The 14,051-nt window shown below is 35.1% G+C and overlaps 4 protein-coding genes across 4 annotated transcripts; 2 read left to right on the plus strand and 2 right to left on the minus strand.

The window, feature by feature from the left end:
- Positions 1-1,873: 1,873 nt before the first annotated feature.
- Positions 1,874-4,027, plus strand: LOC100633430 (hemicentin-2-like). Its single transcript, XM_019996787.1, has 7 exons — positions 1,874-1,978; positions 2,047-2,322; positions 2,391-2,660; positions 3,070-3,366; positions 3,415-3,675; positions 3,728-3,799; positions 3,858-4,027. The coding sequence occupies exons 1-7, from the start codon at positions 1,921-1,923 to the stop codon at positions 3,926-3,928; spliced, it is 1,305 nt and encodes a 434-aa protein (XP_019852346.1). The 5' UTR covers positions 1,874-1,920; the 3' UTR covers positions 3,929-4,027.
- On the minus strand, positions 3,998-6,024 carry LOC105312831 (uncharacterized). The gene is made up of 6 exons (XM_011405770.2): positions 5,897-6,024; positions 5,574-5,852; positions 5,257-5,526; positions 4,830-5,111; positions 4,724-4,783; positions 3,998-4,253 (listed from the first exon to the last, which is right to left on the minus strand). The coding sequence occupies exons 1-6, from the start codon at positions 5,955-5,957 to the stop codon at positions 4,186-4,188; spliced, it is 1,020 nt and encodes a 339-aa protein (XP_011404072.2). The 5' UTR covers positions 5,958-6,024; the 3' UTR covers positions 3,998-4,185.
- Positions 6,025-6,248: 224 nt separating this feature from the next.
- LOC100633554 (beta-catenin-like protein 1) lies at positions 6,249-9,472 on the minus strand. The gene is made up of 5 exons (XM_003386737.3): positions 9,311-9,472; positions 8,460-8,548; positions 8,018-8,373; positions 6,758-7,537; positions 6,249-6,696 (listed from the first exon to the last, which is right to left on the minus strand). Exons 1-5 carry the CDS (start codon positions 9,415-9,417, stop codon positions 6,355-6,357), a joined length of 1,674 nt encoding a protein of 557 aa, XP_003386785.1. The 5' UTR covers positions 9,418-9,472; the 3' UTR covers positions 6,249-6,354.
- LOC100633681 (nuclear factor related to kappa-B-binding protein-like) lies at positions 9,473-14,048 on the plus strand. The gene is made up of 24 exons (XM_003386738.2): positions 9,473-9,601; positions 9,647-9,774; positions 9,822-9,892; positions 9,935-10,005; positions 10,048-10,104; positions 10,164-10,282; positions 10,325-10,472; positions 10,533-10,641; positions 10,692-10,806; positions 10,850-10,939; positions 10,996-11,095; positions 11,139-11,165; positions 11,211-11,310; positions 11,460-11,540; positions 11,586-11,659; positions 11,718-11,761; positions 11,867-11,927; positions 11,981-12,061; positions 12,109-12,205; positions 12,248-12,297; positions 12,347-12,403; positions 12,448-12,571; positions 13,020-13,093; positions 13,376-14,048. The coding sequence occupies exons 1-24, from the start codon at positions 9,506-9,508 to the stop codon at positions 13,904-13,906; spliced, it is 2,505 nt and encodes an 834-aa protein (XP_003386786.1). The 5' UTR covers positions 9,473-9,505; the 3' UTR covers positions 13,907-14,048.
- The last annotated feature ends 3 nt before the right edge of the window (positions 14,049-14,051 follow it).

Below are 14,051 nucleotides of genomic sequence, written 5' to 3' on the forward strand. Positions count from 1 at the left end.
GATGTTGAAGTATTGTGTAGTACTAGTGGTGAGGGAAGCAGTGGTGGTATGGTATCTTGTACTATGAATGATTGCAGTAATTCTAATCTAATGGGTAGTACTAGAGTAGGACCTATTACTGCTGGACTATCATACTCTTGTAGAATAGCAGCTATCAATGCTAATGGAACTGATGTTAGGATTATTGATAACATTGTGCCTATGGAAGGTAAGAAAGAATATCTACATAAAGTAAATGTAAACATGTTGCTTTTCGTTATACATGTTGTTAGTTATCTTGATAGTAGTGTTGTTTTAGTTACAAAATGAGACTTTTAGTTAGTAATAGTTAGTTATGGAACTTTACATTTTGATTTTAGTTAGTTTTAGTTAGTTATGCTTCAATAAAAATAATTTTAGTTATAGTAATAGTTAGTTTTTTAACTTTCTAAATCTTTTTAGTTAGTTATAGTTAGTTTAAGAGTTTTTTTAAAAGATTTAGTTAGTTATAGTTAGTTAACTAAAAGTAAAATTAAGCCTAACTAAAAGGGTTTTAGTTTTAGTTATAGTTACCTAAAACATTATTACTAGCTACAAGTAGTGAAGTGCTAGACTGATAAGTACTTCTATGTTTTAGTTTGAACTTTAGCCATTTTAGTTAGTAATAGTTAGTTTTACAAATTCTATAATACTTTTAGTTAGTTATAGTTAGTTTTTTAAATTTTAAAATAATTTTAGTTAGTTATAGTTAGTTAACTAAAAGGAAATCTGGCCTAACTAAAAGGGTTTTAGTTTTAGTTATAGTTAACTAAAACAACACTACTTGATAGTTTAGTCTCCCTTCATATCTCACCCACTCTCCTTCTCTTTCTATAGGTATTCCTTCATCTCCAGTGATTACTGGTAATGTACCATCTCCTGGTGTACTAGTATTAAGAGTGCGTACAATGTATCCTGGTGATACTAATATTAGGCTTATTGTTAATACTACTAACACATCTGATGGATCTATTATAAGTTCTACTACACATCAGTTCAATGGTTATCAGGCTAATGATATTGTTGATATTAGTATTAGTATACCTAATGGTGGGTCAGTATCAGTCAGTATAGTAACCACCAATCAATATGGTTTTTCAGATGTTCTTAATCATCCTCAAGTCTTTACTATTGATCCAAGTGAGTATATTATTATTATTTTAATGTGTCATTACAATACATTACATTGCAGTATCCAGTACTACTGCATCTATCATTACTACATCAGTTACTATTATATTAACTGTTACTGGTTGTAATGCTCCTACCACTACACCTCAAACATCAGGTTAATGTTATTGTTCTTATTTTCATTTCATTTTCTGTTTATAATTTTAGGATTATCAAGTGGTTCTATTGCTGGTATAACAATCAGTATATTTATATTACTGATACTAGTTATAATACTTATCATTATCATTATTTTACAATGTCTTTATTTCAGGAAAAGTATGTTAGTAATTATTTATATATTTATTTGTTTTGTTTCAGAAATTAAAGAATTTTATTGTGAAAAAGAAGCAACAGTTTTCGGTAATATGTCATCAATTCTTTCAGTGTCTGATGAAGCATATGCAGCAGTTGATTCAATTGTTAATGTACAAGAGAATGTGGCATATTCTTTACCTGCAGGACACACCATTACTGCAACTAGTCCTCCTACTGGGTCATCAACTGCTCCAACTGAATATGAAACTGTTAATTTTTAAAATTTAAACCATTGTGTGAATGTGTGTGACTAGCCATTTGGCATAGCAACTGCTCCAACTGATGTATATGAAACTATTAACTTTTGAATTTTTAAACCCATTTTATAATGATTTTAAAATTAATTAATATTTTTGTGGTTTTTACAGATCTAATCTAGGGAGGGGCTGGTCTACTCCTCCACTTTATGCTGCAATGGCTCGCTGCTACTTCTTCCTTCTCCTCTCCCTGTTACTCGTAGTTCATAGCAAAGGTAATTCAATGATATCATTAATAGTAAAGTATACTACAATCCAATCCACACTTTCCATTGTACTACAGCTCAAGTGAGCCTCTCTCCCTATCCTGTACTGACCGGGAGAGAAGGAGACAATCTGGAGTTTAGCTGTGATGGAGAAGGACAGCAAATCCTACAGATAAATCATAACGTTACAGCAGTGGGAGGAAGATTAATGCTAGCTGGTGAGGGCAGTGGAATGGGCAGGCTACCTGGAGTTCAATATCAACTGAATGATCTTACAAGAAATGATAATGGGACCATCATACAGTGTTTCAGTAATGGTGAAGGATCTAATGTGATCACCATCATTGTAGACTGTAAGTTTAGTGCATATAATTATTTATTATTTAATTTCAACGATTGATCCTCCCCTTTTCTCTCTCAGTTCCTCCTCTATATTCTCCTGCTTCTCTCTATTACAATGTCATTGAAGGGAGCAGTCCAGTACTAAGTCTATCACTGGATGCACCAGTAATGCTCACAGCATTCACATGGAGAAGGAACGGTATTATAATAAGCAGCTCTCCAGGGCTGAGTCTATCAGCTAGTTCAATGAGGTTCAGTAGTGTATCAAGAGAAGACTCGGGGCTATATACAGTAACTGCTGTTGACTCATTAGGGAATGGAACTGCAACTATCAGTTTAGATGTCTATTGTAAGTTTATAATAATAATCTAGTGAGTATAAATCCACTGTTTATCATAATAGCAATGTGTCCTCTTTCTATATCTCTAGCATTAGTTGCTAATATACAACTAATTTATGCCCATGTTCAGGTTATTGTTTACACCTCAAGATTATCTTCCAATTATCTTACTCTATATCCTGTGCAAGCTCATGCAACGCTGTGCTAGTATAAACAAATCATATTTATCAAATTATTTGCATGCCAATACTTGTACTGATGCAGCAAATGTTGTTAGTTTATTTTGGCTGAGCCACCAGTTAATGAATTCATCATGATGTAGTTATGTGTTAAAAAATGACTGCTCCTGTAGTGTATTGCTAGTCAATATTTCACATGCCTATATTGTTATTCTACTGATTTTGCTGTTTATTTATAGATGCTCCAGAATTCGCACTATCTCCTTCAACTGATGGTAGTAATGTTGTCAATAGATCAGTTGTTGTTGGGAGCAATACTTTACTGAATTGCTCAGTATCTGCTGCTAATCCTCCAGTCACTAACTCATCATTGAATTACGAGTTAACCTCAGGCTCTGGTAGTGCAAGTAATGTTGATACATCTACTGGTCATTTCTCCATCAGTTCAGCTACTGAGGCCAATACTGGCAGATATACTTGTACAGTAACCAATCTTGTAGCAACCAGTGAACTGACTTATAACATCATTGTTGGAAGTGAGTATCTCTTTTATCTCCTTTCTCACTTATTATATTATTATTTAGATCTTCCTGATGTTCAATTCACTCTCTCTGTTACATTCTCCTCTCAGTCGGTCGTCATCAATGGAGTGTTTACTGATAATAGTCCTTATGCTGTTCAAAGGTTTCATGTGCTGGTTGATGGTACAACTTATACTGTGAGAGTGTTCCCACTGATGATTGACCTCTCTCAATTCAACGTTGGTACTACATACCCAGTAGTGGTATCTGCTGAGAATATAATTGGGAATGTAACTGTTGCTAATAGCAGCTTTACAATAAGAGGTAAGATGGAGTGAGAAAAGGAGGAAGAAGATTGTTAATATTTGTTCTATAGCTCCTGTGACTCCAACTGTCCCTGTTCCCAGTAACACTCCAAGTCCTACTTCACAGCCAACTGGAGGAGCAGGTAATGATATTAATGCAATATTAATAAACAATAATTTAATTACAATGTTAATTAATAGGGGCTCTTGCATCTTGTGGTCTGATGGCAATGTTGATGATAGCACTGTCCCTATACTCTGCACTGTATTAGTTATATGAACTGAACAAGCTGTTGTACTGTGATACGTAATTTAATTGTGTTTGTTATTGTTCTTTTTAGTTTATTCCTAATATTTGTCGCGAATCGTTATTTTTTATAATAAATTTAATCTACCAACAATATTTCTATTATTATTATAATTACATACATGCAAATACAATAACAACAACAACAGTACACTCTACAGTATAGTAATGATACAGAAGGTTCCTACAGTACACATAATGAAAGAGCAGTAAAGTCTCTTTTCAGTTGACAAAGAAAGATAGGACAATAGCAATGATGACCAGTCCAAAGCTAACAGTGACAGTATAACCTAATGAAAGACAGTGAGTGACATAATGTACACCAATCATGTGCATGTGACATATATGTTATATGTACACCAATGGTGGGTGTGTGTGTGTATAGTGAGTGACATATGGTATAAACAAATTATGTAGTGAGTGACATATATGTACACTAATGATGTGTGGATGTACATATATGTATTGGGTGTACATATGTATTGAGTGACATATATGTATTGTGTGACATACATGTATTGGGTGTACATACGGTATATTGGGTGTACATACGGTATATTGGGTGTACATATATGTATTGGGTGTACATATATGTATTGGGTGTACATATGTATTGGGTGTACATATGTATTGGGTGTACATATATGTATTGGGTGACATATATGTATTGGGTGTACATATATGTATTGGGTGTACATATGTATTGGGTATACATATGTATTAGGTGACATATATGTATATGTATATGTGTGTGTGTTACCTGCTCCTGGTGTTCGTGTAGGACTTGGCATTGGTGATGATGTTGGTGAAGGTGATGGAGCTATACATGTGTCAATGTTAACAGACAGACAATCATTATAACTTACTTGTAGCTGGAATCACTATGATGCTATAGTTGAAATAAGCTGTCTCCATCACATTATTAGCTACACAGAGGTAATAGGTATCTCTGCTTGCTGTGATATTCATCTCTGATTCGTTGTATATCAAACTTCCATTGCTTTGTTGTATGTGTACAGTAGTGTTGGGTGGATGAGAACCAACTGATGACAGAGAACAGTTTATTGTATACATCTCTCCTTCATGCAATTCTACTGTTGTCATGTTACTCTCATTAAAATTATCACTGGCTGCAAACTCTATGTCAACTACATGAAAAATAGACAATTAATCTTGAAAATTGTTAACAATAGCTTACACCTTTAAAGTATAAGCTAATGTAGAAGTGTATGTATTCAAAGCATTTAAAACAGTATTAATTTTAATGGATAGTGGTATAGTGTATGTACTTACAATACACAGTTAACAAGAAGGTAGCATTATCTCCATCTCCTTTACTATTATGACCTTGCACACTGTAGTTCCCACCATGCGTTCTATCAAGGTCTTGAAACATTATACTGTCATCTGATGTCATCACATTCATATCGTTAATAGGAGCACCATTCATATACCAGTGAACACTCTCTACTGGAGGATTGGCTGAAATGTTTATTGGTATGGTTAAATTTATTCCTTCCTCTTTTAAATAACTATCCTGAGAAAGCGTAATCTCTGGAACATCTAAAGCAAATACTAAGTTAGTAATCAGCCTCTTATTTTTAACTTACATGTTACATTAAGATAGAAGTATGTGCTGGTTGTATTATCATGACAAGTTATCACACTGTTATGACTTTCCTTCATTATATTGTGTACAAGGTACTCTTCACTGTTCAGTGTTGAGTTATTCACAACTGTTATATTAACAGTATTGTTGGATGAAACCAGTAATGCCGTTTCATTCTCATTATTAGTGGAACATGTTACCGTAAGATTTCCACCAGGACTGACTTCCACTTCATCTCCATTTTGAATAGTTTTATCACCAATCAATACTGATACTCCAGCTACAAAAGTGGAGGAAATTGAAGTGAAGTAAAGGTGTCCTTACCATTGCATCCATGATAGAAAGACACAGTAACAATAAGAGACAGATAGAGCAGCAACATCATCAACACTCAACAAAAGAGAAAGAAGAGAGAGTGAGGGAGCAGCACTAGTAGTGAGTAATTGACTGTATTCATGATATAAAAGCTTAGGATGGTGTGAATTAGCGAATGATGTACTTATCATTAAAGTACTGAATGCTGCGGTCAATACTCCAACAAGACGAACCCATTCACATATCTTGTACTCCATCAATAGCCTTCATCAATAGACCATTAGTATACCTCCATATATGGTAACCAGGAGTATGGTAACAGATTTATTTTTAGTATCGCGTTATTTTTAGCAACATAGTTTAAGATACCACAATTTGTTAGTTTAACGAGCCACTAAATTATTATTAAGTGGAGTGTTTCAAGTATGTACTTTTTTGTTATTATTCAATTCAAAAACTAATTTTTATTATATCGAAGTTTCAAAGTTCTTTAAAAGTTCCGCTAGTCTCTTCTTTTCTGCTTTCTCGTCTTCATTTTCTTCTCCGAGTCCGTCAACGTATTCCCTCATGACGTTAACCACGTCAACTAATGCCCCGCCTCTTTGACCTAATATGGTAATGACACGCCCTCTAATTGAGGGTATCCCTGAGAGACAGAGCTCAGTGATGATGTAATCGATTAGCTGGAGTTTAAAAAGACCAGCCTCTAGCCGTCTTAGAAAGGTCATCTCTTCTTCGTTTTCTTCATCACCTCCGGTTGTGACACGATAACGTCTTTCATTTCTAATACTCTCATCAACTTCTCTGATCTATTAATAATAATAATAATAATGAATATTAATTAGTACTAAAATATTAATTATTCATTACTTTATTCTTATATTTAAGATGTAGCTCTAACAATCTGTCAACTTTCTCATGATCGTTCTCCACAAATTTGCTGACTAGACGGTCCCTCCCACCTCCACTCACGTGTCTAAACAGTGATGCTATTATTGACGTGACGTGTTCCTCTTGTTCCTCCGTCCCTGTTCCCTTCTTGACGCCTCTTGGGGTCTTCATAAAAGCCGGGAACAAACTCCCGAGACCAAATATCTCAATAAACTTCTCACAATTATCTCGACACTCTGCCCCGCCCCCACACATGGCATGATTGAGAACCTTTAAAGAACTTCGTCTTGAGAGTTTCTTACTTTGAAGCATCAGACGCATCAACTGGAGCCCCTCCCCCTTTAAGAACTTGTCTCTATTAGGAGGGTACATCAGCGAGGAGCAGAGGCAGTCAAACAGGTTCTCCATTAGTTCTATCTCATCGCTCGAGTGTGGGTCTCTCCTCTTGTAGTACGCTAGTGACTGGAGGAGAATATCAATACCGTCACTGTTGCCTAGCAACGACTGGTTGGGGGTGTGGTCTTGGAGTAATATGGCGAGTATTTCCGAAGCGTATAACTTGTTCTCGTCGTATTGTCTTATCCTAACTCTCTTTAGTAGCCAGGTCAGGAGGCCCTGTTCCCCAGCAGCTGTGGTGACTGGTTTGTTGAGTATCTCACTGATGTTCTCTATGATGGCCAGAGTGTTATGGACTCCTTCCTTGTCCTCTGATACCTTCTCATCCAACCTTTCCAATATCTGAACCAGTAGAGCTAATAACTATTAGAAAATGAGGAGTGTTAATATAATCAGAGTTAGGAATTGTTAATAAATAAACATTAATTCAGCGTGTGTGTGTGTTCATGGCTGCAAAAAGGCCATCTTTTGGAGTGACTTTAAACATTTCAATTTTGATCAGAATCAACTAATGTATTGCTTATAAATCACAAAAATAATAGGGTTTGTGTATATCTACACTCACCCTTACAAGAATTGTATGTGATAATATAGGTAATAATGGTATAGGATCCAATTATGAGCAGTCCTTTTATACTGGTATAACCTGCCAATGCTCTCGTGGGTTGGACTTTTAGCACATGCTGTAGGGAGTGTACATGTGGTTTAACACATTGGAATCAACTCAATGCAGTAATTAACAATACAAGAACATGTATATAGAACAGAAAATGTACTCAACTTTAACTAAATACCGGTAAGCTGCTATTGTAAGATCAGAGTGGGCCATCAATATTTTCTTACTTTCTCATTGAGCAGTTCTTCCACCAGTGCCTCAGTATATTCAGTTTCATCAATAGAAGAGGTATCAGTTAGTTCCTGGAGTAGATCAATAACAGCAATACATATGTCAGAGTTATCGTGAGTGAGCAGGCTACAGAGTGTGTTGATAGTCCTCGCCCCTATTAACAGACTGTAGTACTGAGGGACGGTGCTTATGATGTGGAGCGACTGTATCTCATCGTTCAGCTCTAATTCAGACTCCATAAACTTATCAGGTTGGTCAGGAAACTTGATCCGCATTTCTTGATTCTTGAGTACCTGCTTCTCAAAACTGAGGAGCATTCTCTTTACGGCTCCAGCGTCAAGTACTTCAGGGTCTGAGGGGAGGGGGTAGTTAATGGTTGCCATGGTAATGTGATAAAGAATATTAATTAGTTCCCGGTCTCGTAGTTATGAGTCTTACTTTCATCTTCGTCATCGCTTAAATTTTGTAATAATTTTAATTTTTGTTCGTCTGTTAATTCACCTTCAGCTATGGAGCCATTGCTTTTCCTAAAATAAATAGCACAGGAGATAATTTGGAGTAATTTTTATGGAAAAACCATGGGCTATAGTACAGGGAATTTTTGAAAAATTAGTTCATTAAAATGGCCGTAACTTGAAAATTTGAAGTCGGAATCAGCTCAAACTTTCTGCACAGCATAAGTACATCAATATGCATCAGAAAATGTAATAAAAATTGGGGGTGATTTCGGAGCCATTTTTTGGAAAAAACCATGGGCTATAGTACAGGGAAATTTTCAGAAATTGGCTCCTTTTTAAAAATGGCCGTAACTTGAAAACTTGAAGTCAGAATCAGCTCAAACTTTCTACACAGCATAAGGACGTCAATATGTATCAGAAAATGTAATAAAAATTGGGGGTAATTTTGGAGCCATTTTTTAGAAAAAATCATGGGCTATAGTACAGGGAAATTTTCAGAAATCGGCTCTTTTTTAAAAATGGCCGTAATTTGAAAATTTGAAGTCGGAATCAGCTCAAACTTTCTGCACAGCATAAGTACATCAATATGTATCAGAAAATGTAATAAAAATTGGGGGTGATTTCGAAGCCATTTTTTGGAAAAAACCATGGGTATAATAGCCTTGGGCATATTTTAGAAATTAGCTTATTTTTTAAATGACTATAACTCAGCTCGGAATCAGCTCAAACTTTAAATACATACAAAAATTATTTCTAGCTCTAAGTTAATTTTTAAAAAACCATGTGCCAAAATCTGTGAATTTAACTAATTAAATTATTATTATTGTTCACTTCAATGGAGGAGCTGCAACTTCATCTTTTTCTTCCTCTTCCTCTTCTTGTCTTGGTCTCTTGGAGGACGTGTCAGGTTTATAAGAGAGAATATCACCAAGATCCATCACCTTATGAAGAGTTAAAAATTGCAGCAAGGCAGTTAATTAATAAACGTGTGGTCAAAACTAACCCAACCACGCCCAATTTATTAAAATGGCGGCGGAGAGTGAAGAGCAAATTTGCAAAAAAGAAGTGTCTTTACTGATAGGTGGGGAGGAGATTAGTGTACCTACTGAACTATTGGAGGATGTAAGATTAATTATTTATTTTTATAGCATTAAAAATTATTATTAGGAGGATGTATTTAGTCACGTGATGTCACGTGATACATGGGACAATGTTCTTACTGAGTCTGATAGAGAGCATCTTAGTAAATTCCTCCCACAAGAGCTCTCAAACGAACAAAAAGAAAGCACAATAACGTAAGAATGACATCATTGTAATTATTATTGTATTATTAATTAATTAGGGATCTTTTTGGGGGTGTGGCATTTAAATTCGGCAGTAATCCAATTAAAGAATCGTGGGATAAAGTATCAGGTGAGAGTGTTTAGTAATATTATTGTTATTATTATTAATTAGGTGGTGATTATGTGAGAGATATTTCCTGTTTAAAAGACAAATTGAAGCTATTGAAATATCAATTATACCAAGTATTATGATAATTAATTATTAATTTTTTTATTTCCTTTCAGCAAAACATGAAATATTATCATTTGAGTTTAATGCAGGATGTTCTCCTAAGCAAAAGAGTCAGTTATTAATTAATTAATGATTATATTAATCATTTCTCTCTCTCCCTTTTCAACAGCACATTATGTATAGTGCCCTTGACAACGGGTCGTTAGATAATTTAGAAGTTTATGATATCAACAAACTAACTAAAAAGAGAAAAGGCATATGGACTAAGACCGAATCTAAATATAGAAAGTATTATCATACTATGATGTCATCCTTTGATACTAATAATAGAATACTGGAGGAGTGTTCTAAAGAAGGCGATTTTGAATTTTCATCAGAAGATGAGGAAGCCACACCCACTGAACAGGAGCCTGTATTTACGGAAGAAGAGTTTCAGAAATTATTGAAAAAGCACAAGAAAAGAAGAAGAATGAAGAAAGTAAATAAATAATTAATTAATAGATAAATAAATAAATAAATAAATAAATAATTCTCATAGTTAGATCCTGATTTGAACACCAGTGGTATTACACTGGCTAGTATTACAGGAACATCATCTTCTGTTAACATTAAAACAGAGCTACTCCTTCCTCCACCATCTATTAATAGTAACATACGTGCTATATTTAGTAACACTGTGATGTAATTCTAAAATTAGTTAAACAAGAGAAGACTCCTCCTCCTCCTGTTACTCCTTCACTTAAAGCGACCACGCCTAAATCTAAGCCACACCCACAGATTATCCCTCAACCAGTTGTAAAAGATGTTAAGAAGTTAGTAGTCATTAATGTATCTATTCATTATATATTCCACCAGGTGGGAGGGGCTGTTTTATGGGCGTGGCTGTGTCTATGAAGTGTACGTGGAACCTGAGAAACTTAAAACTGATAAACTAGCTCCAATAATGTGAGATATACTAATAATATACTGAGATATCCTAATAACATACTAATAATATACAGATTGGATGGCCCACTGCCAAGCAATCAATACATGAGTTTCTTTTCAATAATTAAGAAATCATTTCAATCACTTCCAGACAATAAAGGAGACATTTATAAAGTAATTTTATCATTAATTTATTAATTATTATTATTGTTTTTAGGTAACAGAAATGGTTGAAGTATACCTGGTAAGTCCCGCCCACTTTAATTAATATATAATTGATTATTAACAGGAGTCACCTGACTGTCAGTCGTGCTCATGGTTACCGCTTCAATCTGATTGGTCAGAATTAACGCTATCAGCCATTTGCTACTTAGGAGGAGAAGTAGGAGGTAAAACAGTAATCATGTACTTTTAAAATGTACTAAAATTTGTGGAATGAAAACTCATCGAAAATGCTAAAAATCAGCACATACAATTACATGTAAAAGTGGATATTATTGTATCAGTTATTCTAATTCTATCTTCTACATTACATTAGCTGTGTCATCTTTTGATCCACTCCCTCACTTTTATCCTGTCATTGAGTTCAGAGATAGAATAGATCACTGGAGATGGATTGGTAATTATTGTTATTATTTATTTATTTTATTTTAATTAATATCAGGTAATCACAGAGACAGTGAGCCTGAACTATTAATATTATACAATCACTGGTACAGTAACATTGACAGAGCACTGGTAATGTTGTTTTATGATTATTATTATCATTATTATTGTTATTATTATTTATTATTAGGTCGTTGTTGATTATACTGATTATGATCCACTTCCACCATTAATGTAAGAAAATAAACCTGTCATTAAATATTTATTAATATTATTATTATTATTATTATTATTATTATTATTATTATTATTATTATTAATATTATTATTATTATTCAGTTCAACTACTGCTAGTGTGAGAGCTAGCAAGCATCACGAGATTGAGAGATTTCAAGATTTAGTGAGTTCACCATTGACATTGATACTAACATGATACTAACATGATACTAACAGGAGCAGCAGCGTTACTCTGATCCTCATAAAGCCTTCACTTATAAAGTGCACGGATATGAAGCATCAGTGGGGCCTGTCAAAGTAAGGGGGAGGGGCTAAGTTAATTAATAGTTATTAATTCATAAAAGGGAGCAAAGACCGTCGTTAAGAAAGACAATCCTAAAGCACGAGGCCACGCCCTCTTGAAACAAGAGAGACCAAACTGTGTAACTATACTGTCACTAGGTAATTAATTAAATTAATTAATTAATATTTATTATTTTTTAGTACGGGATGCTTGTTCAAGGTTACCCAATGGAGAAGGTACAAGACTTGACGTAAGTGGTTATTAATAGTTATTAATAGTTATTAACTAGTTATTAATAGTTATGCATATTATTAAGAGACTCTCAATTCATCTCTGACAACGTTACCAACAGTCAGGTTAGACCACACCTCCTACTAGTTATATTAATAGTTATTAATAGTTAAACAATGCCGTCAGTGGTGCATTAGACAGACTCCATTATGAGAAAGATCCTTGTGTCCGGTACATCAGCTCAAAGAAGATATGGCTGTACTTACACAGGAATAGAACCGAGGAAGAGTTTGGTAAATTAATAAAATTATTAATTTGGAGGGACTAAATTATAGTGAATTGGGTGATTTGGCTTAAATAAAACCCACCATTTATGTGAGCCATTATGCTCTTACTTAATGGCACACGTGTACAAATTCGCTGGACTAAATCTCACCCAATTTCTGTGGCAATTTGCCAAAAATTCCCTTAAAACTACTCCCTCTACTCCTGATACGATACTACAGCTGCTATAGCACACTGTATGATATGTTATATGATATTAGAGGCGTTAGCACTTAGCAAGGTCGTAGAGTTCTTGATAATAATTATTTTATCCTGTTAGTGGTTGTAACCTTAGGCAGTAGGGGAAATTATTGTTAGTCTAATTAGACCACAGAATTTATTTATTGAATTATTATGAATTATTTATTGTATTGTGTATTCATGTTTTGTCTGAATTCCTGTCTGTTATTTTCTTAGAGCACATCAGTTGGGCTGTTGAAGCAGCTAACAAGAATAAAAAGATAATTCAAACCAGAGCAAAGCAGACACCAGTTAGTGATACACATCATGTACAATATGTCATCATAAAATTCACCCCCCCCCCTCTCTCTCCTTTCCTCTTCCTTTCTCTCTCCTTCCCTCTCTTTCTCCTCTCTCTCTCTCTCTCCTTCTTTCTCTCTCTCTCTCTCTCTCTCCTTCTTTCTTTCTCTCTCTCTCTCTCTCCTTCTTTCTCTCTCTCTCCTTCTTTCTTTCTCTCTCTCTCTCTCTCCTTCTTTCTCTCTCTCTCCTTCTTTCTCTCTCTCTCCTTCTTTCTCTCTCTCTCTCTCTATCAGAAAATCCTCCTCAGAGATGCTGATGGTCAGATAACTGACATATCCCCCAGCCCATGGAGCAGTGCTGATAATAAAGTCACTTCTGGTTCATCAACATTATCAATCAAACCACCAGTAGCATCACACCGGTCACCGAGATCAAGACAATCGGGAGGAGGGACAGGAGGGGGCGGGGCCAGAGGAGGAGGGGCCAGAGGTGGTGGGCGAGGATCAAAGACGTCAAGGTCTCGTAAAACGTTTGTCAAAGCCCCACCTCCTGTTGGCGGTAGCAGCCAGTCTAATATCGAATCAGATACTGAGATTGAGCTACCATTTCTACCCACCACGGTACACAAGGATCAAGATGATATAAACTATGATAGTGATGCCACTTCTGATGATATACAGTTACCTAAAGGAGGCGTGGCTTTTCAACCTCAGGCCACACCTATACCTCGTTTAATATCAGTTTATGATTTTCACGCTCCGTCCAGCGGAGGAGGAGGGGCCTGGGGCACTACTAGTGATGAGAGTGATAGTGACAGTGACTGATTTTTAATTCATTTTACAAAATTAATTAATGATAGTTTTATTGACCACGTCTACTTCTCAGTGCTTGTATCCGTATAACTAGTCTACTAGAGTATTATACGGGAAGTGTTTTTATTGTTGAGAATATGTTTCCGTATACTCTTGA

This window comes from Amphimedon queenslandica, unplaced genomic scaffold (genome assembly GCF_000090795.2).
Source record: "Amphimedon queenslandica unplaced genomic scaffold, v1.1 AMPQUscaffold_13399, whole genome shotgun sequence".
NCBI classification, from domain to species: domain Eukaryota; kingdom Metazoa; phylum Porifera; class Demospongiae; order Haplosclerida; family Niphatidae; genus Amphimedon; species Amphimedon queenslandica.